This window comes from Natator depressus, chromosome 2 (genome assembly GCF_965152275.1).
Source record: "Natator depressus isolate rNatDep1 chromosome 2, rNatDep2.hap1, whole genome shotgun sequence".
NCBI lineage: Eukaryota > Metazoa > Chordata > Testudines > Cheloniidae > Natator > Natator depressus.
Genome location: NC_134235.1, coordinates 261,946,109 through 261,966,516, shown reverse-complemented (window position 1 = coordinate 261,966,516; position 20,408 = coordinate 261,946,109). Strand labels below are relative to the sequence as shown.

The 20,408-nt window shown below is 55.9% G+C and overlaps 1 protein-coding gene across 1 annotated transcript in view; it reads left to right on the top strand.

Moving 5' to 3' along the window:
- The window catches only part of LOC141983401 (uncharacterized), a 44,235-nt gene extending 25,727 nt beyond the window's left edge, over window positions 1-18,508 (top strand). Inside the window, exons 12-25 of the mRNA XM_074946505.1 lie at window positions 667-837; window positions 1,390-1,563; window positions 1,760-1,921; window positions 3,616-3,789; window positions 4,740-4,907; window positions 5,860-6,036; window positions 6,285-6,458; window positions 6,807-6,980; window positions 7,980-8,135; window positions 8,302-8,487; window positions 10,128-10,355; window positions 15,138-15,311; window positions 16,424-16,597; window positions 17,290-18,508. Coding sequence (XP_074802606.1) covers window positions 667-837; window positions 1,390-1,563; window positions 1,760-1,921; window positions 3,616-3,789; window positions 4,740-4,907; window positions 5,860-6,036; window positions 6,285-6,458; window positions 6,807-6,980; window positions 7,980-8,135; window positions 8,302-8,487; window positions 10,128-10,355; window positions 15,138-15,311; window positions 16,424-16,597; window positions 17,290-18,239 — 3,242 coding nt within the window. The 3' untranslated portion in view covers window positions 18,240-18,508. The remainder of the gene's footprint in view (window positions 1-666; window positions 838-1,389; window positions 1,564-1,759; window positions 1,922-3,615; window positions 3,790-4,739; window positions 4,908-5,859; window positions 6,037-6,284; window positions 6,459-6,806; window positions 6,981-7,979; window positions 8,136-8,301; window positions 8,488-10,127; window positions 10,356-15,137; window positions 15,312-16,423; window positions 16,598-17,289) is intronic.
- The last annotated feature ends 1,900 nt before the right edge of the window (window positions 18,509-20,408 follow it).

Below are 20,408 nucleotides of genomic sequence, written 5' to 3'. Positions count from 1 at the left end.
GAGCCACCCGCTGCGAGCGGGACGGCCTGGTTCCCTGCTGAGAACCCAGCCAGACCTTGGCAGACTAGGCGGCCGCCAGGGCACGTCCTGGGGAGCAGTCGCCACGCCGCATTCACACTCCGGCACAGACCTCGGCGTTCCCCGTGCAAGGGGGTTTGCACGGATATAATTGCACCAGTGTCACTGGGCAGCGCTGGGGTAAAACAGGGCTTGCACCAGTGCATTTGAAATGAGGGTAAGCCACAGTGGCGCACACCCCAGTACACACTGGCTGAAAGCATCTATCGCAGTTGAGCTCTGCCAGTGGAAATGAACCCCGTCTAGACAGCGTCCTGTAGTGCTGTAACAGCTCTGCGTGAATTCCCAGCACTGGCCTGTGTCCCAGAGCCTTGGCTAGTCACTCCGGCTGGCTGCTAGCCTCAGAAGCCAAATTCTCTCCCCAGAACAGGCTCATAAAGCAAAGGACTCTCAAAGTGCCTCTCAGGTCGAGACCAGGAGGCTGGTGGGGCCTGCACAGCCCCCTGTGACTCTGCCCGTTTGGGGGATCTCCCTGCGGGAGCCCGGGGGGCTGGCCAGTGAGCGGTACGGCGGGGTGACTGTGCTGGGGGCAGACACCACCTGTCCTGCACCTGCAGGCCGTGCCCTCTCCATTGTCCGTTAAAGCAGAGGTGGTGCTGGAGGACTCCCCGCTGCGCGGCCTGGAGAACTGCCTGAAGGACATCGCCGTGACCAGCCCCCGTTGCTCCCACCCACCCGCTAGCTGCTCCTCCAGCCGCGGCGCACAGAGAGCCCCGGGGGAGAGGCCTGGGCGAGAAGCTGGGAGCCTGTCCGCCGAAGGTGAGAGCCGTAGTGCGTAGCGGGGGCGCCCCCGCTGGGTACGCCTCGGAGACAAACGTGCTGTGGCTGGGCAGGAAGGGTCAGCTCCTCCGTTCGGAAATCGGACAGTGGGCAGGGGAGGGGGTTCAGGTCCCTAAAATCTCTATGATTTGGGCACCAGTGGTGCCAGACGCATTGCGTACACAGGGGCCTTGCTCCATGCATTGGTCCGCCTGCTCTGCAGAGGAGGGACTATACTAGGGAACATGCAGAAATCAGCGGGTCATTACCAGGACCAACCTGGTTCCATCCCCAGCCCTTTCTGTGCCACCCATCCCACAGGGGTGCAAGGGGCAGAGAGGAGGGGTCTCGGAGTGTAGTTGATTGCTGTTCACGTCCATTTCGAGTTGAATTAACCGCTGGCCCAATCCCCAGGGTCTGATCGGAGGGCGTCTAGTTCTGGGAGCTGGGGAACGGGCTGGTGGGTTTATCATGCGCAGAAGGGCCGGGACGCCTCTTCCAGCCACAGCCACTGGGCTGTTATTCTGGGCATCGTTCCTATCGTTAAAACAGAAGCAGCGACAGAGGATTCCCCCCTGCATGGCCTGCTGAGTTGTGTGACAGACACAGCCGCACCCTCCCCCCAGCATCCCAGCCTGCCGACCTGCAGGGCCTCGGCCAGCGGCACCGAGCGGGAGACAGAGCCGAGGGGAGCGGAGGCCGGGCTCTGGAACTCGTCGCCGGGAGGTAGGACAGTGCTCCAACCAGCAGTCCCAATTGAAGTCCATGGGAATCTGCCACAGACTATATGGGACCAGGACTGGGCCCTAGAAAGGGGTGGGATGGGCCAGAGTCCACTGTTGCTATCTGCGGCTCAGGAGCGGGTCAGTCCTTTGGCCACTGACCCTGAGCTGGAGCGTGTGTCTCCATGTTTCTCAAGCAGAGGTGACGACAGGGACCAGCCCCCTCCACGACCTGGCGAACTGCCTGCAGGAAACACCTGTCCGTACATCCTGGTCTTCCCGAGTGCTGGCCCGCAACGCCGGAGCAGATGTGTCACCAAGGAGATCTGCCACGGGGATGGTGCGGAGCTGGTGCGGAGAGGGTGAGCCCAAGAATACACAAGCTATCACACCGTGGGTCCTGTCGACAGCTGCCCGGCTCACTGGAGGGTCCCAGCTGCCCACCTGCAAACCCCTGTCATTGAGCGGTCTCTGCCTTACCCATCTCCGACCCTAGCACGGCGCTTAAACAGCCTCTTCGGTCGCTCTTACGTTACGATTCCATTTCTAAATGGTTCCAAAGGGTTCATAAATGATGAATGGACGTGACAAGCAGGAGACAGGTGCCGATGGGCACATCACCAGCAGAGGCTACAGATGGTTATAGGCGTGGTAAAATTCAGGGGGTTTTATATTTTTGACAGATAATATTGATATTGATTTTAAGCACTTTTTTCCCATTTTTAGCCATTTAAATGTTTCACAGTTGCGCAAAACTATGAGCTGGGTGGGGGTGTCTGTCACTAGGGGGGTCATACAATAACTACTTACTGACAGTAGACTGTGAGCTTCAAAAATGTAAAGCTTTATAGCCATTAAAAGACAATCTGTCAACACCGTGTGTCAAAATATACCCATTAACTATCCTTACATTAAACCCTACGTCCGCAAGTGTATTTTCCCTACTTTGGCCATAGAATTGTGGGACTGGAAGGGACCTCGAGAGGTCATCTAGTCCAGTCCCCGGCCCTCATGGCAGGACGAAGTATATATACATTTTGATGACTATTGATGGAAATACTTTTTGTCGGTTTGTGTGTGTACGGTGAAATGCACGTTTGCTGACAAAAGTCTAACCCTTCCAAGCTCAGTTATAAGCCATAAGCAGAAGCAATTTGTTGGGCTCTGTAACAATTGATTAACATGTGTGTCAATCATTTATTAACCCTTTTATAAGCTATTTATACAGGGAACCGTACTGTAGAGTTTGACCTCCTTTTCTCTCCTTGGTCTTGCTGCGATCAGCACTCTGTTCCTTCCATGCGGCTGTGAGGTTTGTTTTACCTCCTCGTCTCTCCTGTCTTTGCCTGAGTGTCTTGCACAGCTTTCAGGTCTCTCTGGTGTCTGTGCGATTAGGTCGCTCCTCCTTTCCCTTCTCCATTCCTTTGCTACAGCTCCAGAGGGGTCTGGTTCCTCTTCTTTCAGCCACCTGGTTCCCCCCGGCTCTGTGCATGCACTCTCTGATTCGCTTGGCTATGCCAGCATTGTTGCATTCCTTGGCTCTGGTTTCTCTAAGGCTTTGAGTTGGTTTGGGGTCCTGGAGAGGAAGGATGGCATGGTGGGTAAGGCACTGGGGTGGAACACAGGAGAGCTGGGTTCTGTTCCTGGCACAGGCTGTCTGTGTCCTGGGTCAAGTCACTTTGGGTCTCGTTTACACTGGTGTACATCAAGAGTATGTGGGCCAGACCTTGGCACTGTTGAGGTCCCTTTCCATCCCAGAGAATTGGTAACAAGCTTCATGTGTTCAGGAAAGGAGTGAATGAGACACTGTGGGGACCATTAGATCATCTAGCCCGACCTCCTGTATAACACGGGCTGTTCATGTTACCCCTGCGCTCAGCCCACTCTGCACTGCCCCTACACCTAGTCCCTGAAGGGCGTACGTTTCTCTTTGAAAGCAGGCAGCGGGACGAGTGTCTGCCCAGGCCGAGAGCCGGCCTAAGGCCCAGTGGGTTTTACAGAGCTCAGCGATATGTAGCTCCAGCTGATATTGGCTTTGGATCTTTTCTTTAAACAGACATCAGCACGGAGACCTCGCCACTCCAAGGTCTGGAGAACTGCCTGAGGGACATCCCGGTAAATAAACACTGCTACCCCCACATGCCAGCCAACGTCGCCTTGACCAGCCCCACACAGAGAGACATGGGACAGAGGAGGCCAGGGGCCGGGAGCAGGAGATCACTTGGAGAAGGTCAGATGAAGTGTTTACACCATAACCCAGTGTCACCACCATAAGGATCAGGTGGCAGGGAGGGTTAGCCGGGGCCACAATAACACCCCATGGCAGTCCTATTCCAGTGCTAACCATACTCCTGTGCAGTGATAGCCTGGCTCACTTCCATCTCCATTCCACGCACTGAGCAGAAGTCACCCCTCGGCAGGGTCCCAGCACACGGCCTGGGCGCCACTTCAACCCTGTGGGCTCCAGGCATGAATTCCACCAGACCTGCGGCCCCTGAGCTGCTGCTAACTTTCACTGTGCATCACACAAGTAGAAATAACGGGGGGAAGAGTTTGCGTTCCTGGCGTGCAGATTCTGACCTCGCGTACGTCTGTTTTGGCTTCTGGCTTCTCCCTGTGCCAATGAGAGCAGAATCAGACCTGGGCTCTGAGTGGCGTGCGGTTCTGGTGCACGCTTTGCCTTATGGAGGGGTGGGGATGACGTGTAACCTGCTATAAACACAACGGGGGTGCGTGTGTGGTTTTTTAACCCATAAAAACAAACACAATGTGGGCTGGAAGCCAGGGGTGTCTAGAGAGGATTCTCCCCTCTATGGATTGGGGAAGCTTTTCCAAGAACTAGCTGCAGGTAAACCCGCTTCTGCCAGCCTGCTGCTCTTCCTGCAGCAATAGAAGTGAATCCAGACGGATTTGATCTCTTCACAACAAAGGCTCCTATTTATCCCTGGTGTAACTCTGACTTGAGTGGAGTTCCTCCAGGGATGAACCCAGCTGAATATCTCAAAGTCCCTGTGAAACACCTAGAATTCAGAGCCAGAGACATTCAGAGCCTCTGCCTCGACAATCGCAGTGTGAGAGCGGAGGTGAATCGCACTGGACGCAGGCTCATTCAGAGATGGAGGGAACCCATCCCAGAGCTGCAGGCCGTGCACTGACGCAGGCTTGGTGTTGTTTAAACAGACGTCAGTACAGAGAATTCACCGCTGCAAGGCCTGGAGAACTGCCTGAAGGACATTCCTGTACCTAGCCGCAGTCAATCCAGTACCCCAGTCAGCCACTCCTCTATGAGCAGCTCACTGGATCCACGTGGCAGACTGGAGACAGCGGGGTGGCCAGTGAAAACAGAAGGTAAATAGAGAGTTCACAGTGTCCCTGGTTCAGCTTTGCAGAACTCACCATGGCATGGACCTGAAGGTAACATCTGTCTGCGTCGCTTTTCGGTCTGTTTTACTAGCCCTGGAATTCCATGGAAGCATTTCCCTTTTTAGGGCAGGATTTTCAGACAGGGAAGCAGCTCCTTGTGGGATAGTCCCAGACCCACTGGAAGTGGAGCTTAGCCCGACTTTGGGGGGAATTGATACTTTATGGGCATATCGACAGCGCTGTATGTCAGCCACCAGTGAATACCTGATACCCTTGAATGAGTCTGTTCCTAAATTCCCTGTCAGCCGTGCGGCTGCCTATTTAGTGCCGCCCAGGTGCTCAAGGAAGGTTTGGAGACCTCTGATCTCTCCTCTGGAGCAGGGTTTGGACCCCTCTGATCTCTCCTTCTCTGGAATACTTTTTGCTTTTCTCACAGATTTTACGATCTGCTCTTCTTGCCTCTTGCTGCCTTCGGTTTAGTTCTTAGGACCCCTCAGGCCAGATACCCAGCTGGCTCACATCGGCGGAGCCCCAGTGACTCCTGTGGCTTTGTGCTGATTTACAGGAGCTGGGGATCTGGCCCTCGGCGCGCGTGCAACACGTGGTTCCTTTCACACTTTTCTGGCAGCTTTTCCATGGATTTGCACAGTGCTGATTCCCACGCCCCGACGTCCCCCAGACCCTGAGGTACAGTGAGACGTGGCTCACTGGGAAGCCCATCACCGCGTCTCCTTGCCGTGGCCCTGGCTGTGCTGGGGTCTCCTTTTGGGGCTCCCTACGGTCACACACTGCACTCCCGCTGGAGGGCCCGAAAGGCTTGGCTTTTCAGCGTGCCTGGCAGGGGCTGGGAGCTGGGAGCAGAGTGTCCAAGGCGGATGGGAGCAGGGCTGTAACTGCCAGCCTCCTGCTGACAGAGATGTCGTACCTCTCGTTAAAGCAGGGGCCATCTCAGAGGTCACGCCACCGCTCCAAGGCCTGGAGAACTGTCTGAAGGACATACCCGTGACCAGGCCCGGATGCTCCAGTGAAACTAGTTACTTCAGCCCCAGCAAAGCCCCGGGAGAGGTGGAGCAGAGGAGACCGGTGCCGAGACCCTGGAGAGCATGCGCGGCAGGTGAGACAAGGAGCTGAGAAAGGACTGAAATGGGTGGGACTGCGTGTGACTCCTCAATGTGCTTCTGGGAAAGAACGGGATGGAGAAGAGCGAGAAGGAGGGATTAAGATTTGATCCTTTTAAATTCACCTTCATCCCACTCTTTTTAAATCTAAAAATGTTTTGGACCACTGGGTCCTGAAATCCCCCGGGTGCCCATGACACGTCCCACCCGGCCCTGATGTTGGGCGTTTGTATTATTAAACCAGCAGCAAGTGCGGAGAGCTCCCCCCTCTACGGACTGATGAACTGCTTGAAGGAAATACCCGCAGGCCGGCCGTGCTATGCCAGCACCCTGTCTAGCTACTCCTCCAGCAGCAGTGCCAACGGGGAGAGGGACCCGTGGGGCCCTGGGCCGGGGACGTGGAGGTGGGGCAATGAAGGTGAGCCAGGGGCTTCGTGGCATCTCTTGGACTGTCAGGCCATGCCGTTCTCTCCATGAGCTCTCCCCAGCCTCACACAAAGCAGCCAGCTCTTACGGCAGCTGTGCTGGTGACGGGGTGATGTGCACTAGCAGGTTATCTGGGGGCATTGGGGGGTGATGGTGGGCAGTAACCCTGGGCTGAGGAGCAACAGTGAGTGGGGGGAACTGTGGGGTGAGGGGACCAGTGGGCTGAGGAGCGATGGTGGTTGGGGGGACCGTGGGCTGAGGCCCTGGTGAGCGTGGGGGACTGCTGACAGCAGCTGCTCTGTGGCCCAAGCTCTGTGCTGATCCTGTGTTGTCTAAACAGAACAGAGCCCCGAGAATTCCCCTCTCCGAGGCCTGGAGAAGTGCCTGCAGGAGATCTCGGTGCCCAGGCCCCGGACCCCCAGCTCCCCCACCACAGCTGCTGTGGTGGGCAGCCGGCGAGGAGACACAGCACAGAGGAGGCCAGAGACGGGGCACTGGGACTGGCACGGTGCAGGTAAGAGGAGGATCAGGTTCACAGTGTGAAAGGAGGGGCTGTGCCCTTTCCTGCTGCCCTGCTTTCTGCCAAGGCCCCTTGTTTGTCTGGTGTGAGAGGCCCCAGAGCCAGGCCTCACCCGCAGTCCTGTACGGAAGGGGATGCTCCGGAGTGCGGACGGGACAATCAGTGAATAGGACACATGGAGAGGGATGGTGGAGTTTTCCTTCTCCCTGTGTCTGCCCCCCAGAGTCAGGGTAAACCGAGGCGCTGGGCAGAAGTGTGAATTGGGGGAAGAACGAAGCGATGGAGCCTCCGTTGGAGGCGGAAGGAATTGGACCCTTTGCCGAAGTCACCGCAGGGCGCTCCCCCCTCCATGGCCTGCAGCGCTGTCTGACGGGCCTAGCGGTGAAAGGCTCCGTCTCTCCAGCAGACCTGCCAGTGACAGCCCCACGCGGGGGTAGCGCAGTGGAGCCCTGAGGCGGGGTTTGGAGATCACAGGCGGAAAGTCAGTCCAAGGTGCCCAGCCGTGGCGGTGGCCTGGGTTAGCAATCTGAACGTCGTCGGGTGGGGCTCAGGGGTGAACGGTGGGAGGTCGTTCGGGTACGAGTCCTGCTGGGCCAGAACAACGGTCCCTATGCGAACCACCTGGCTCGAGCGGGACGATCGTACTGCAGGCATCTGGCAGATCCAAGACAGCCCTGGGCTGTTACTTGATGTCCAGGTTTCCATGCAACGGTCACATGGCTGTGGTTGCTAGAGGGGTGGTGAGGAACCTCCAGGACAGACGGGAACTGAAACCAGCACGGCAGCAAATCACCTCTTAGGAATACGCGCTTCGCCATGCTTCCGAGACCAGGCGAATCCACGGGGCCCCGCCACGGAGAGGCCATTCCCTGAGGCCTGTCTCGGAACAGGCTCATGCTCGCGACCCCATGGCACGCTCTGCAACGCCGCGGTGTCTGGAACGAGCGGCACCTGGCAAGAGTCTGACTCTGCCTCTGTCTGTGTTTATTGTAGCTACAGTCAGCGCCCATGTCCACGGCCCAGAGAGCTGTCTGAAGCCTCTGCCTGGAACCAGACCCAGTCACACCAGCCGCTCGTCGCCCCGCAGCACAGCGGGAGACGCGGGATGCAGCAGCCCAGAGGCTGGGATTTCGAGATTTCAGGCTGAAGGTGAACAGTGGGACTTGAAATTGTATTCCCTTGAACTGGGCTTGTTCCTGGCTCACTCTCTGGGCAGGGGAACTGCAAACCTTTTGGCCCAGTTGGTTTTCCAGGGCTCGAGGGAAGGACTGACCTGGCCTAATGCCCACACCCCTGTCTGGTTTCTCTGCTGCAGATCAAAGGCAAGCGGAAAACCTCCCAGGCCTGGAGGAGGTAGCTGCGCCCAGATTCTGTCCTGCCCAGTCCCCTCCCAGCAGCGCTTGGGGAGATGCAGAGCGGCAGGAATGGGATGTGCACGCGAGGAGCTCCAGTACCAGCGGTGAGCCGGAGAGCTTGGATGTTACGGCTCTGTCTAGATCAGGTACTTCTCTGGCCCCCAGCACCATGCCTCCCAGTCTATGACTGCATTTACCCTCCTGCACCACTGTGGGCAGGGCAGGGGTATGATCCCTGGTCACACAGAGTCTATGGCTGAGCCGGGGCATGAACCCAGGTCTTCACAGTCCTAGTCGAATGCCCTAATCACGGGACCACCCAGCCTCTACTTGTCCTGCCTCTGACTCTCACACGTGATGCAGGATTCACTTCCAACTTTTGGGAGCAACAAGGACAGCCATAGTGTAGACAGGGCTCAGGAGCGCTTCACTTAGTTCTAGTGGAATAACCGGGTGTCTCTCCAGGAGGCTGCTCAGTTCAGACTGGGAGTACACACTCAGAATGGCTCCCTGCTGCCCTTCCCCTTCCCTGTACACCTGCCCCTAACATGGAGGGCTCAGTTCCCATTGGCTTCACTCGGAGCTGCACCCGCAGAATGGGAAGCATTCAGTGATCAGCACTGCTCACAAACCCTACCGCTTGGGAAGTAGCTCTCAGCCCCTGGGAGCCTCCTCCCCGGTGGCCCTCTACCTCGCAGCCCGTCGTGCAAGGCGCTTCTCCTCGCACAGCTTGGGGCCTCCATGGCAGGGGTGTCTCTTTCCGCTGTTGCCCTCCAAGGGGCTCGCCGACTGGTCTCCCGTCTCCAGCGAGCATAGGAATGGGTCTGCCAAAGCTGAACCAGGCAGGAGAATCCAAGCTGCTGCCACGGGTCTGAGAGCCAGGTATGGTCACGGAGACCGTGAGCGGCTGACCCAGCTTTATAGCAAAGGGCCTTGAGAGACTTTTCAGTTTGCTTAAAGCAGAGGGAACGGCAGTCGGTGACCCGGAGAGCTCTCGGAAGGAGAGTCCTGTGAACAACCTGTCACCCCAGCACGCCAGCAGGACGGGAGTTATGGGGCCACGGAGAAGGGGGACGGGTGCTGGGAGATCCCTGAAGGAGTCATAGGGTAACCCGAGGTCCCGTTTAGGTACCAGTTCAAGGTACAAAAGTCTAGTGCAGACCAGCCTGAGTTGGGGCTGAGCGTCTGCATCTTGCACTGAAGGCAGCAGGAGAGGCAGGTCCTCAGCCCCGAGACTGGGGTGTCATCTGCATGCTGGTACCATTCGTTCTGGGGTAACCAGGGAATCTAAACCCCCGAGGACAGGGCAAGGAAGGTACCAGCGTGTAGCCCCCAGAGCCAGGTTAACTCCCCCTCTGTGTAACCGCCCGCTGCACTCTCAGGAGAAAGCACCGCTCGCCACTTAGATTATAACGAGCGTGCTTCTGCATGGCGACGACCATGCTTCCCACCTCTCCCGGGACAGTGGAACAGTACATAAGAGCAGCCACACTGGGTCAGCCCAAGGGTCCATCTAGCCCAGGATCCTGTCTTCTGACAGCAGCCAATGCCAGGTGCCCCAGAGGGAATGAACAGCACAGGGAATCACCAAGTGATCCGTCCCCTGTCGCCCATTCCCAGCTTCTGGCCAACAGAGGCTCGGGACACCCTCCCCGCCCAGCCTGGCCTATAGCCATGGATGGACCCGTCTTCCAGGAACTTGTCGAGTGCAGAGCAGCTCGGGCAGAGCGTAAGCCATGGACGTGGGGACTGGGACACAACCCGGCTCAGGCTTGATGTTGTTCAGGTGTGGAGGGAGCTGGCCCCACGGAGACTGGCCAGGAGCGGACAGCAGACTCGGCTATTTCTGGGGCGGCAGAAGTCACGGTAGGGAGCTCGCCCCTCCCCAAGCTCAACTGTTTGAAAGAGATCACTGCCAACAGACCAACGCCTTCCTCGCCGCCTGCCCACACTGGGCAGGGAGACGGGATGCTGAGGAGAGCAGAGAGCAGGGGGAGGAAGCTGTCCGGGGAAGGTGAGCAATGGAGTTCATGGCTTTAACACCTTAGGCAGCCGCACTGCAAGGCCTGGCTGGTCCAGGGGGTCTGAGACGCTTGCCGGGGGCTGGTTTCCTTCCCAGAAATCAAGGTTCTGCGGGTGCTCGAATGCACACATGTGGGTGTCTGGATTAGGGCTCAGTCTGCAGGCCGGGTGCAAGGCTTGTAGGCTCTGCAGAGAGACGCCTAGATTCGTTGGACCAGACAGGGCGAGAGGTTGCTTCCTCCGGCCCCCTGCACAAATGTCAGATGTATCGCTCGGCTGAGGTGGAGAGGGGGAGAAAACCACATCTGCCACCACAGCAGATTCTAGACACGGCCCCCCTCGACCATTCCTCCAAGGGCTTTGATTGTACCTCTCGGCTGTGGACAAAGGGAGAGGAAAATGTTCCCATGAGCAGGGCCGTCCTTAGGTATATGCAAAATACGCAGCTGCGTAGGGTACCTGAAAATTTGGGGCACCCCTGGGTCTTACACCCCCCCAGCTTTCCTATCCCTGTTCTGACCCTTCTGGCAGGCTCCCACAGCTGGCTGCTGCAGCCTGGTGAGTCTTCCTCGGGAGGGGATCTAGTAGTTAAAAGTGAAAAAGCCTCCAGCCTGCCAGACCTATTAGCACAACATTGAAACTGTTAAAGAGCCATTCAAGGGGGAATGAAGCCATTTAACAGGCATTTGCCAACTCCCAGGTATAGACTGTCAGTTTCTGAATTTACTGACAAAAACAATTGTGCATTGCTGTAATATTTACTCAGAACATGTCAGTCTACAGGACCTTAGTTTAAAATTTGCTTTAAAAATATTTCATTAGTGAGTTGGTGAAGATTATAAAATCAAATCTCTAAAAAATCCTTGCATAGATTTTTAGATGCACAATCATCTTTAGCCTTAAATGCTTGGATCTTCAGACATATCATTTTTTAAATAAATCCTTCAAAAGACCACCCTTCTCTAACATACACATTTTAATTTTAGGTTTCAGAGTAGCATCCGTGTTAGTCTGTATTCGCAAAAAGGACAGGAGTACTTGTGGCACTGTAGAGACTAACAAATTTATTTGAGCATAAGCTTTCATGAGCTACAGCCCACTTCATCGGATGCATTATTTTAATTTTAATTACTATAGTAAAAAACACTTGTTTCCAAAGTCTTCCTGTCCTTTCTGTCCATCCCTTTCTCCTTGAAGAGAGCCCTTAAATGACAATACCCCTTTCCTTCCAGATAGCTGGACAAAGAGTTTCCTTTTCTTTCATAGAATCATAGAATATCAGGGTTGGAAGGGACCTCAGGAGGTCATCTAGTCCAACCCCCTACTCAAAGCAGGACCAATCCCCAACTAAATCATCCCAGCCAGGGCTTTGTCAAGCCTGACCTTAAAAACTTCTAAGGAAGGAGATTCCACCACCTCCCTAGGTAACGCATTCCAGTGTTTCACCACCCTCCTAGTGAAAAAGTTTTTCCTAATATCCAACCTAAACCTCCCCCACTGTAACTTGAGACCATTACTCCTTGTCCTGTCATCTTCTACAACTGAGAATAGTCTAGAACCATCCTCTTTGGAACCACCTCTCAGGTAGTTGAAAGCAGTTATCAAATCCCCCCTCATTCTTCTCTTCTGCAGACTAAACAATCCCAGTTCCCTCAGCCTCTCCTCATAAGTCATGTGTTCCAGACCCCTAATCATTTTTGTTGCCCTTCGCTGGACTCTCTCCAATTTTTCCACATCCTTCTTGTAGTGTGGGGCCCAAAACTGGACACACTACTCCAGGTGAGGCCTCACCAATGCCGAAGAGAGGGGGACGATCACGTCCCTCGATCTGCTGGCTATGCCCCTACTTATACATCCCAAAATGCCATTGGCCTTCTTGGGAACAAGGGCACACTGTTGACTCATATCCAGCTTCTCGTCCACTGTCACCCTTAGGTCCTTTTCCACAGAACTGCTGCCTAGCCACTCGGTCCCTAGTCTGTAGCGGTGCATTGGATTCTTCTGTCCTAAGTGCAGGACCCTGCACTTATCCTTGTTGAACCTCATCAGATTTCTTTTGGCCCAATCCTCCAATTTGTCTAGGTCCCTCTGTATCCTAACCCTACCTGCCACCGTATCTACCACTCCTCCTAATTTAGTATCATCTGCAAATTTGCAGAGAGTGCAATCCACACCATCCTCCAGATCATTTATGAAGATATTGAACAAAACCGGCCCCAGGACCGACCCTTGGGGCACTCCGCTTGATACCGGCTGCCAACTAAACATGGAGCCATTGATCACTACCCGTTGAGCCCGACAATCTAGCCAACTTTCTACCCACCTTATAGTGCACTCATCCAGCCCATACTTCTTTAACTTGCTGACAAGAATACTGTGGGAGACAGTGTCAAAAGCTTTGCTAAAGTCAAGGAACAACACGTCCACTGTTTTCCCTTCATCCACAGAACCAGTTATCTCGTCATAGAAGGCAATTAGATTAGTGAGGCATGACCTTCCCTTGATGAATCCATGCTGGCTGTTCCTGATCACTTTCCTCTCCTCTAAGTGCTTCAGAATTGATTCCTTGAGGACCTGCTCCATGATTTTTCCGAGGACTGAGGTGAGGATGACTGGCCTGTAGTTCCCCGGAGCCTCCTTCTTCCCTTTTTTAAAGATGGGCACTATGTTAGCCTTTTTCCAGTCGTCCGGGACTTCCCCCGATCACCATGAGTTTTCAAAGATAATGGCCAATGGCTCTGCAATCACATCCGCCAACTCCTTTAGCACTCTCGGATGCAGCGCAGCCGGCCCCATGGACTTGTGCTCGTCCAGCTTTTCTAAATAGTCCTGAACCACTTCTTTCTCCACAGAGGGCTGGTCACCTCCTCCCCATGCTGTGCTGCCCAGTGCAGCAGTCTGGGAGCTGACCTTGTTTGTGAAGACAGAGGCAAGAAAAGCATTGAGTACATTAGCTTTTTCACATCCTCTGTCACTAGGTTGCCTCCCTCATTCAGTAAGGGGCCCAAACTTTCCTTGACTTTCTTCTTGTTGCTAACATACCTGAAGAAACCCTTCTTGTTACTCTTAACATCTCTTGCTAGCTGCAACTCGAGGTGTGATTTGGCCTTCCTGATTTCACTCCTGCATGCCCGAGCAATATTTTTATACTCATCCCTGGTATTTGTCCAATCTTCCACTTCTTGTAAGCTTCTTTTTTGTGTTTAAGATCAGCAAGGATTTCACTGTTAAGCCAAGCTGGTCGCCTGCCATATTTACTATTCTTTCGACTCATCGGGATGGTTTGTCCCTGTAACCTCAATAAGGATTCTTTAAAATAAAGCCAGCTCTCCTGGACTCCTTTCCCCCTCATGTTATTCTCTCAGGGGATCCTGCCCATCAGTTCCCTGAGTTCTTTACTTCTGACTGTCTGATGAACTAGTTTTAAGAGAACCCTCCAGCAAAATCAGTACCTAGTAAGATATAAAATCCTTTGTTATGCCTAAAATCTTTGGAAACATATTTTTAAAGTCGGTGAAATTTCATAAGCACATCTATTGTTATGGAGATCACACAAAGTAAATTAGTGTCCCTTTTTCTAAAAGCCGTGAACATTGTTATGAGCACACTAAACCTCTGTGACTGATGAATTTAAAATAATGTCTTTGTTTCAGTGAGTTAAATCTGTAATACTCTGGAATGATTCCTTTCTGAAGGCTTAAGAGTACATTTAAAATATCCTCATCATTGTATCCACTCATTATACTCCACACCCGAAAAGAGCCATCATATGAACAACATACCCCCATATCTCAATGTCTGTACTCTGACCCGTTAACGTTCTACCCCCAATCGGGGAGACTGCAGATTATGTATTCCTTACGCCACCCGATCCTAAACTGAACTTCGCACCACTTGATAATCTGTACCTTATTCCCTGATAACCAGAAACTTCTATGCTTCAACTCTGTACCGTTTTCTTTTTACTTCAACATCATCTTAATAAAATTATTAAATATAAAACCAGCTTAGAAATACTGATTAAGAAAATGTAAAACAGAGAAGAGCTGCATCATGTATCCGATAATATTTAACGTTTTGTTCAGCGGGGCAGCTGACTCGCCCTTCCTACAAAGCTTTTGCAAATAAACCTCTGACAAACTTCAGGGCATATCAAAAAACCCGTGATGGACACTTCTTATTCCCAAGTTTAGTGCTTTTAATTAGGTACCTTCTGCATGTCCAGTTTGCATGAGGGAGGGGGCACAGCGGTCTCTGCAGGGAACTGTGATTCTCCACCACCGTGAGGCGGGCCGGGCGTCTTGCTATCCTTTGCTGCTTCATCCCCTCGCCGCTGGGCTGCGAGCCCGGGCTGCTGTCGGGCAGAGGGGCACCAGTTTAATAACACTGCGTAGGGCCCCATAAATCCTACGGATGGCCCTGTCCATGAGACAAGGGACTAGTGAGGGAGGAGGCCAGAGAATGTGCAGCCCCACTGGGAGGAGGCGGGGGAGCACACGGTTACATGATGGGAGGGCTGGGGGCGTGTGGCCTCGGGGGGAGGCTGGGTGCAGCCCCACTGACTCCGCTCTGGCCCTGGCCCTCGGGGTGCGTGGGCTGTGAATGTACCTATGGGTTTCCTGCCCCTGTAAAGTCCGGGTGTGTACCAGCAAGTGTACGAGTGGGTTGAGGATTCCATCCCGAGTGGGGATCAGGGAAGCCCCGGTCAGTTTCCATGGCTATAGTGTAGCGGGGTCTGTCTGGTAGCTGACATGGATTTCTTGGTTTAAAACAGACAGTACGGCCGAGACTGCCCATCTCCCAGGTCTGGAGACTTGCTGGAGTGCAGTGCCTGAGAGCCGACGCAGCTGTGCCAGCACCCCCCTCGCCATGTCCTCCAGCAGCAGCCCACGTGGGGCCAGGGGGGAGAGGAGCCCACAGCCAGGGCTTTGCAGGCTGCACAGAGAAGGTGAGCCAGCCAGCGGGCCTGGGACGCGGTGTATGTGATCTGCATTGCACGGGCCAATCTGTCGGCTGGGGTCAATCAGTGAAGTCGGTGAAGCTTTGCTGATTCATGCCCGCGGAGGTTCTGGCTGTGGGACTGCATGGTACAGAGAGTCTCATGCTCCCAGCCTTGCGATGCGATGAGAGACTGACAGACTGGAGCGCTCCATTGACAGGTCCCCGGCCTGCCTAGCACTGATAGCTCTGCCCAGCGTTGCCCCGCTTAGCCTCTTGGATTTCACGCTGGAAATCTTCACGTACTGAGGAAAACTGGACCTTTGGGAGGGTGTTCCTGGGAACTGACAAATGTGGCATTATTATCGGTTATTATTATTAATGATCTGTATTAGTCTAGGGCCTGGGACCCCCATCAAAGACCAGGCCCCTGTTGTGCCAGGCGCTGGACAGACACAGAGCGAAGAGGGTCCCTGTCCAGAGAGCCGACAATCTAAGCCCCTTTGGCCAGATAACGCCATTTCCCCTGCAGTGAGATTCCCCCTACCCCTCCCCTGAAGTAAGGAGCGAGCATTTCCGCTGGGGGAAACCGGCCATCTGAGCAGCCAAGAGACGTTTCCTCCCATCAGAACGGCCTTTGTGTTGTGGGAAGCAGAAGAGAAACTCTGTCCTCAGCTCCACAGTCCACAGGCACAATGGGAGCTGGGGCGGTGAGGATCCCAAGGTTTAAGACTGACGATTCCTGCCAGTGCCCCATCCTCCTGGAGTACAATGGGCTACCTGCATTTCTGGGCTGGGAGCCCAGCTTCCGATGGGACTAATGGCCCATGGAGAGGGTCACCGCTCCTCCGTCCTGCTGTCCTTAGCTTGCTACGCTCCTGTGCTCATAGACTCAGAGAAACTGGAGCTGGAGAAGACCCACTAGATCTCCGTCTCCTGAGCTGTGCAGGGCTCTTCCCTGGGTCTGTTCCCTCTCCAGACACTCCAGTAACGAGGGCCCGAGATGTGCCAATAGATGAATGGTTTCCTGTAGGAATAAGGCTGCAGTGGGTCTGTAGCACTTGGCGGAGGGTGGGACCTGGCTTGATCTGATGCAGGCTTTGTTTGTGTTGGTAAAATCAGAAGGGATGCCAGCAGACGCCCCTCGCTATGGCCCCGCGACCTGCCCTCAGGGAACCCATGGAAACGGGCCCAGTCGTTCCAGCACGCCGAGCGGTACCTCGCCTGCCCGCGATGCCCCGGGCCACAGGCACGCTAGAAGACCCAGGACAGGGATTAAGAGACCGCACACTGAAGGTACCTTGATCGCCTTGTGCCTTCCAAGTAGGTTCCTCGTTAGGCCCCCCAGTCTGTTTTCAAAGGTGCTGAGAACCCACAGCTCCCACTGACTGCAGCGGGGCTGGTGGGTGCTGGAACCAGACCTGCATTTAGGAGTCTGATCCGGTTCTTCCCTCCTGGGGCTGGGGTCTCATTGGCTCTCGTAAGCCAAGCCGAGTCACTGGATGGGAGACCTCCAGGGAAGACGTGAGTACAGCGGGAAACGGTGCTTGTGAACGAACAGGTGGTGATCTGCCCACTGAGTCCCTCCTGAGCCAATGCCCCAGCCCCACCTTTCACATCAGCTGTAAAACCCAGGTGCCTATCGGTGGGCGTTAAAAATCCCATGGCACTTTGTGCAGGAGTAGGGGTGTTAGCCTGGGACCTGGTCCAGTGCCAGTTGGGTAATTACACTCAGTTTTACTTCACTCCCTCCCACAGCATAACTGGATATCGCGCCCTTAGCTCCCTGTCCTCAGCTGTTGGGTAGCGTTGCTGGAAGACAATCAGCTGCCACCTTTCACTCCAGAGGAGGCTGCAGTGCAGTGGTGGGTGTGGGGATTCCTGCCTAATATAGTGCTAGGAAATTGTCTCTAGAAGAGCGCTCTAGAAATGGTGCTGACCCTTGCTTGGTGTTGCCGGGTCTGATATGTTTGTCCTCTGGACTGTAGCCAGGACAGATGCTGCCCGACCACCCAGCACCGGCTCCTGTACTGATGGTGAGGACGGTGGACAAAAGGCAGATGCCACATGGGAGGAATTTCCGAAGAGACAATGCTCCCACGCAGCGCCATCTCCGTGGGAGTGCTGCGGCTGGGAGAGCGGGACGCCGCTGGACCTCGGGGTGGAGAGGAGCGCGGTCGAGGCCGTCCTCTCGGAGAAGCTGGACCGGGTCTCCCAGGATTTCGCGGCCATGTGCAGGGACGTGTCGAGCATGCAGAGCCGCGTGGCCCAGCTGGAGCGGGACTCGAGGGGCTGGGCCCTCGAGCTGGCTGCCCTCCAGCAAGGCAACAAGCGCCTGAGTGAGACCGTCCGGCGGCTGGAGAGCCGCTGCCACGTGCTGGAGAGCCACGCCCGTCGCAACAGCCTGCGGCTGGCGGGCCTGCCGGAGGGGGCGGAAGGGGGAGACCCCGTCGCCTTCCTGCAGAGGACCCTGCCCACGGTGCTCAACCTGCCGGCGGACTGGCCGCCCCTGGAGATCGAGAGCGCGCGCCGCGTGCACGGGGGGGCACGCTGGGACCCTGCCACCCGGCCCCGGGCGCTGCTCTTCCGTCTGCTGCGCTTCTCCGACAAGCTGGCCATCATGCGAGCGGTCAGGAAACACGCGGAGCCCCTGACCTGCGGCGGAGCCCGGGTCGCCCTCTTCCCGGACATCTGCCCCAAGCTGCGCCGGGGGAGCGGGGCGCGGCACGCGGCCGTCAGGAGGCTGTGGCGGGCGGCGGAGCTCCGCTTGGGTGCTCAGCCCGCCGGCTGCTGCCACAGCCGGGCACAAGGACCCTGGGAGCCGCTGCCCAGCCCCCCGGGCCGCGCGCCCGCTGCGGGCAAACGGGAGCAGAGTCACCAAAGGGCAGTGACAGAGAGGGGGGACTTGGAGCCGCTGGCTCCGCTCACCCCCCTTTGAGTCACAGGGCCCATCTCCCTGCCCTGGAGACCACAGCACCCCCTGGGTCCGGACTGGATCTCTCCCGCCTCCAGCTCTTTGTTTCCCTGACTGTCGCTAGGTCCCAGCACTTGGCTGTGTGATTCCACCGTGTCCGTGTTTTCCCCGCCACGGTGTGCACCTGCGCTGCTCAGCTCGCAGGCGGGGGGCTCCGGGAACTGCAGAGCAATAGACTCGGCCGTTATTGGGGCCGGCCCTGCGGGGAGCCCTTGTATTGTAACAAGTGAGATAGCATCAGAGCCGCGTGTTAGCGAGCTGCTCAGGGAGCCCTTCGGGGGCTAGGCAGTCTGCGGGGGGGGGGGGCTCTGGGCAGGGGTCCGGGGTAGGGTCAGGCACTCGGGTTTGCTTTGCTCCCCCTGACAATTGCTCTTGGCCGGCTGGGGAGAAATTTGACATTTCCCCTTTTTTCCCCTGTCCGTCGCCACTGCCCAAGCTGGTGTCTTTTCCATCCAGCTTCTAACCACCCCCCGACCCTGGGGGAGTCGCGCTCACTGCTACGTCTCGGCAGCAGTTTCACAGGGAAGAGCCTTCAGGGACCCGGCCAGGGCAGAAACCTTCCTGGTGGGAGGCATCACTCACAGGGACGTTGCCAGAGTACGGGCACCGCCGCGTGCTCCAGTTCCCCATCGGCACTGCCCGTGCCCAGGAAGCGCTGAGGTTAAAGGCTGTCATGGGCTTGCTGGGCTGGTCCTTTCCCCGGCTGTATATCGGCTTCCACTGGCTGGATCCACCACCCACAGACTTACGCGTATTCCCCATTGCCTCAGCCCTCTGTTTTGCTGCCCAAACTCTCCTCTGCAACTCCCCAGGCAGCTCCCGGCTCTCTGGAGAGTTTCTGGTTTTGGGGCACAAGGAGAAGCTGTCAGATTTGGAGCCCTCTGCGCCCGAACAGGTCCCGCCCCCCACGTGTGTGAGCCCGGAACAGCTCCCGCCCCCCACGTGTGTGAGCCCGGAACAGCTCCCTCCCCCCACGTGTGTGAGCCCGGAACAGCTCCCGCCCCCCACGTGTGTGAGCCCGGAACAGCTCCCGCCCCCCCCACGTGCATGAGCCCTGCCTTGGAGGGACCATCTCTGAGCGCAGAGGGAAGTTCATTCTCCTTCCTCCCTACCCCGGCCGAGACTACAAACAAAGGGACCGAAGGCTCGATCCTGCCAGGTGCTGAGTGCTCCGGCCCCGCTGTAGCGAAGCATATTAGCTTGTGCTTAGCTTTAAGCCCCTGAGTAACCCCTCTGAAATAGATGCTTTCCTGGATCGAGGTCAGAGCGCTTAGCGCCGCAGGATCAAGCCCTACATGGGGGCTGTGTGATAATTACACCCACCCACTCCGTACCCAGCTGCACCCGCCAACTCTCCCAGCAGCCATCAGTGCGCGATCGGAGCTGGATTTGAACTGGAGACCTGCAGTGAAAGGCTCCTGCGCCCGTAACTAGGTCCCGTTACCTAACTCACACCAATCTCATCTCAATAGGCCCCGATCACTTCAGCGTCCAAGTGCCGATCTCCATCAGACAGGTTCTTTATCACACGTATTCCTAGGATGTCCTGTCTGTGCAGCACCATCCTGCGTGTAAAGCACAGAGTGAGCAGTGAGGCTGAATGCGAACTGGAGCTAGGCAGGACTACGGTAGAGAATGTGCCATGTATCGGGCCAGGCAGCCCCGTGAGTGGTGCCTGGACAATCCCAGCATTTTAAGAGTTAATTAGTCCAATGAATCGTCCTGTTTGCTGAATGGAAGTGACAGGTGCCTCCCTGGATACGTATTCATCAAGTTCCCTAAGCTGGCCCCATGTCTCAGCCAAAATTTACTGCAGCTGGAATTTCTTTGTCTTCAGGACGCCCTCTGCCTATTCCCACTGGGCAGCTCAAAGACCTCTGGTTACAGGGGAGTCACCTTCCGGTACCCACACCTGCCGCTTGAGTTCGCCCCCACCCCCAGCTCTGCCAGTGCATTGCACTGGGGCCTGCTTTTCTGAGGTGGGTGGTGGCTGCTCTGCAGAGCAGGAGAGTTCTGACCCTGCCGGCTCCCCTGTCGCTCTCAGGTTTGCTCTAACTTGGAGGCCCTACTCAGTAGCCACAGGGCACTGGGGGCCTGATTCTGAGCTCTTACCCGCGAAATCGGGAGTGACTC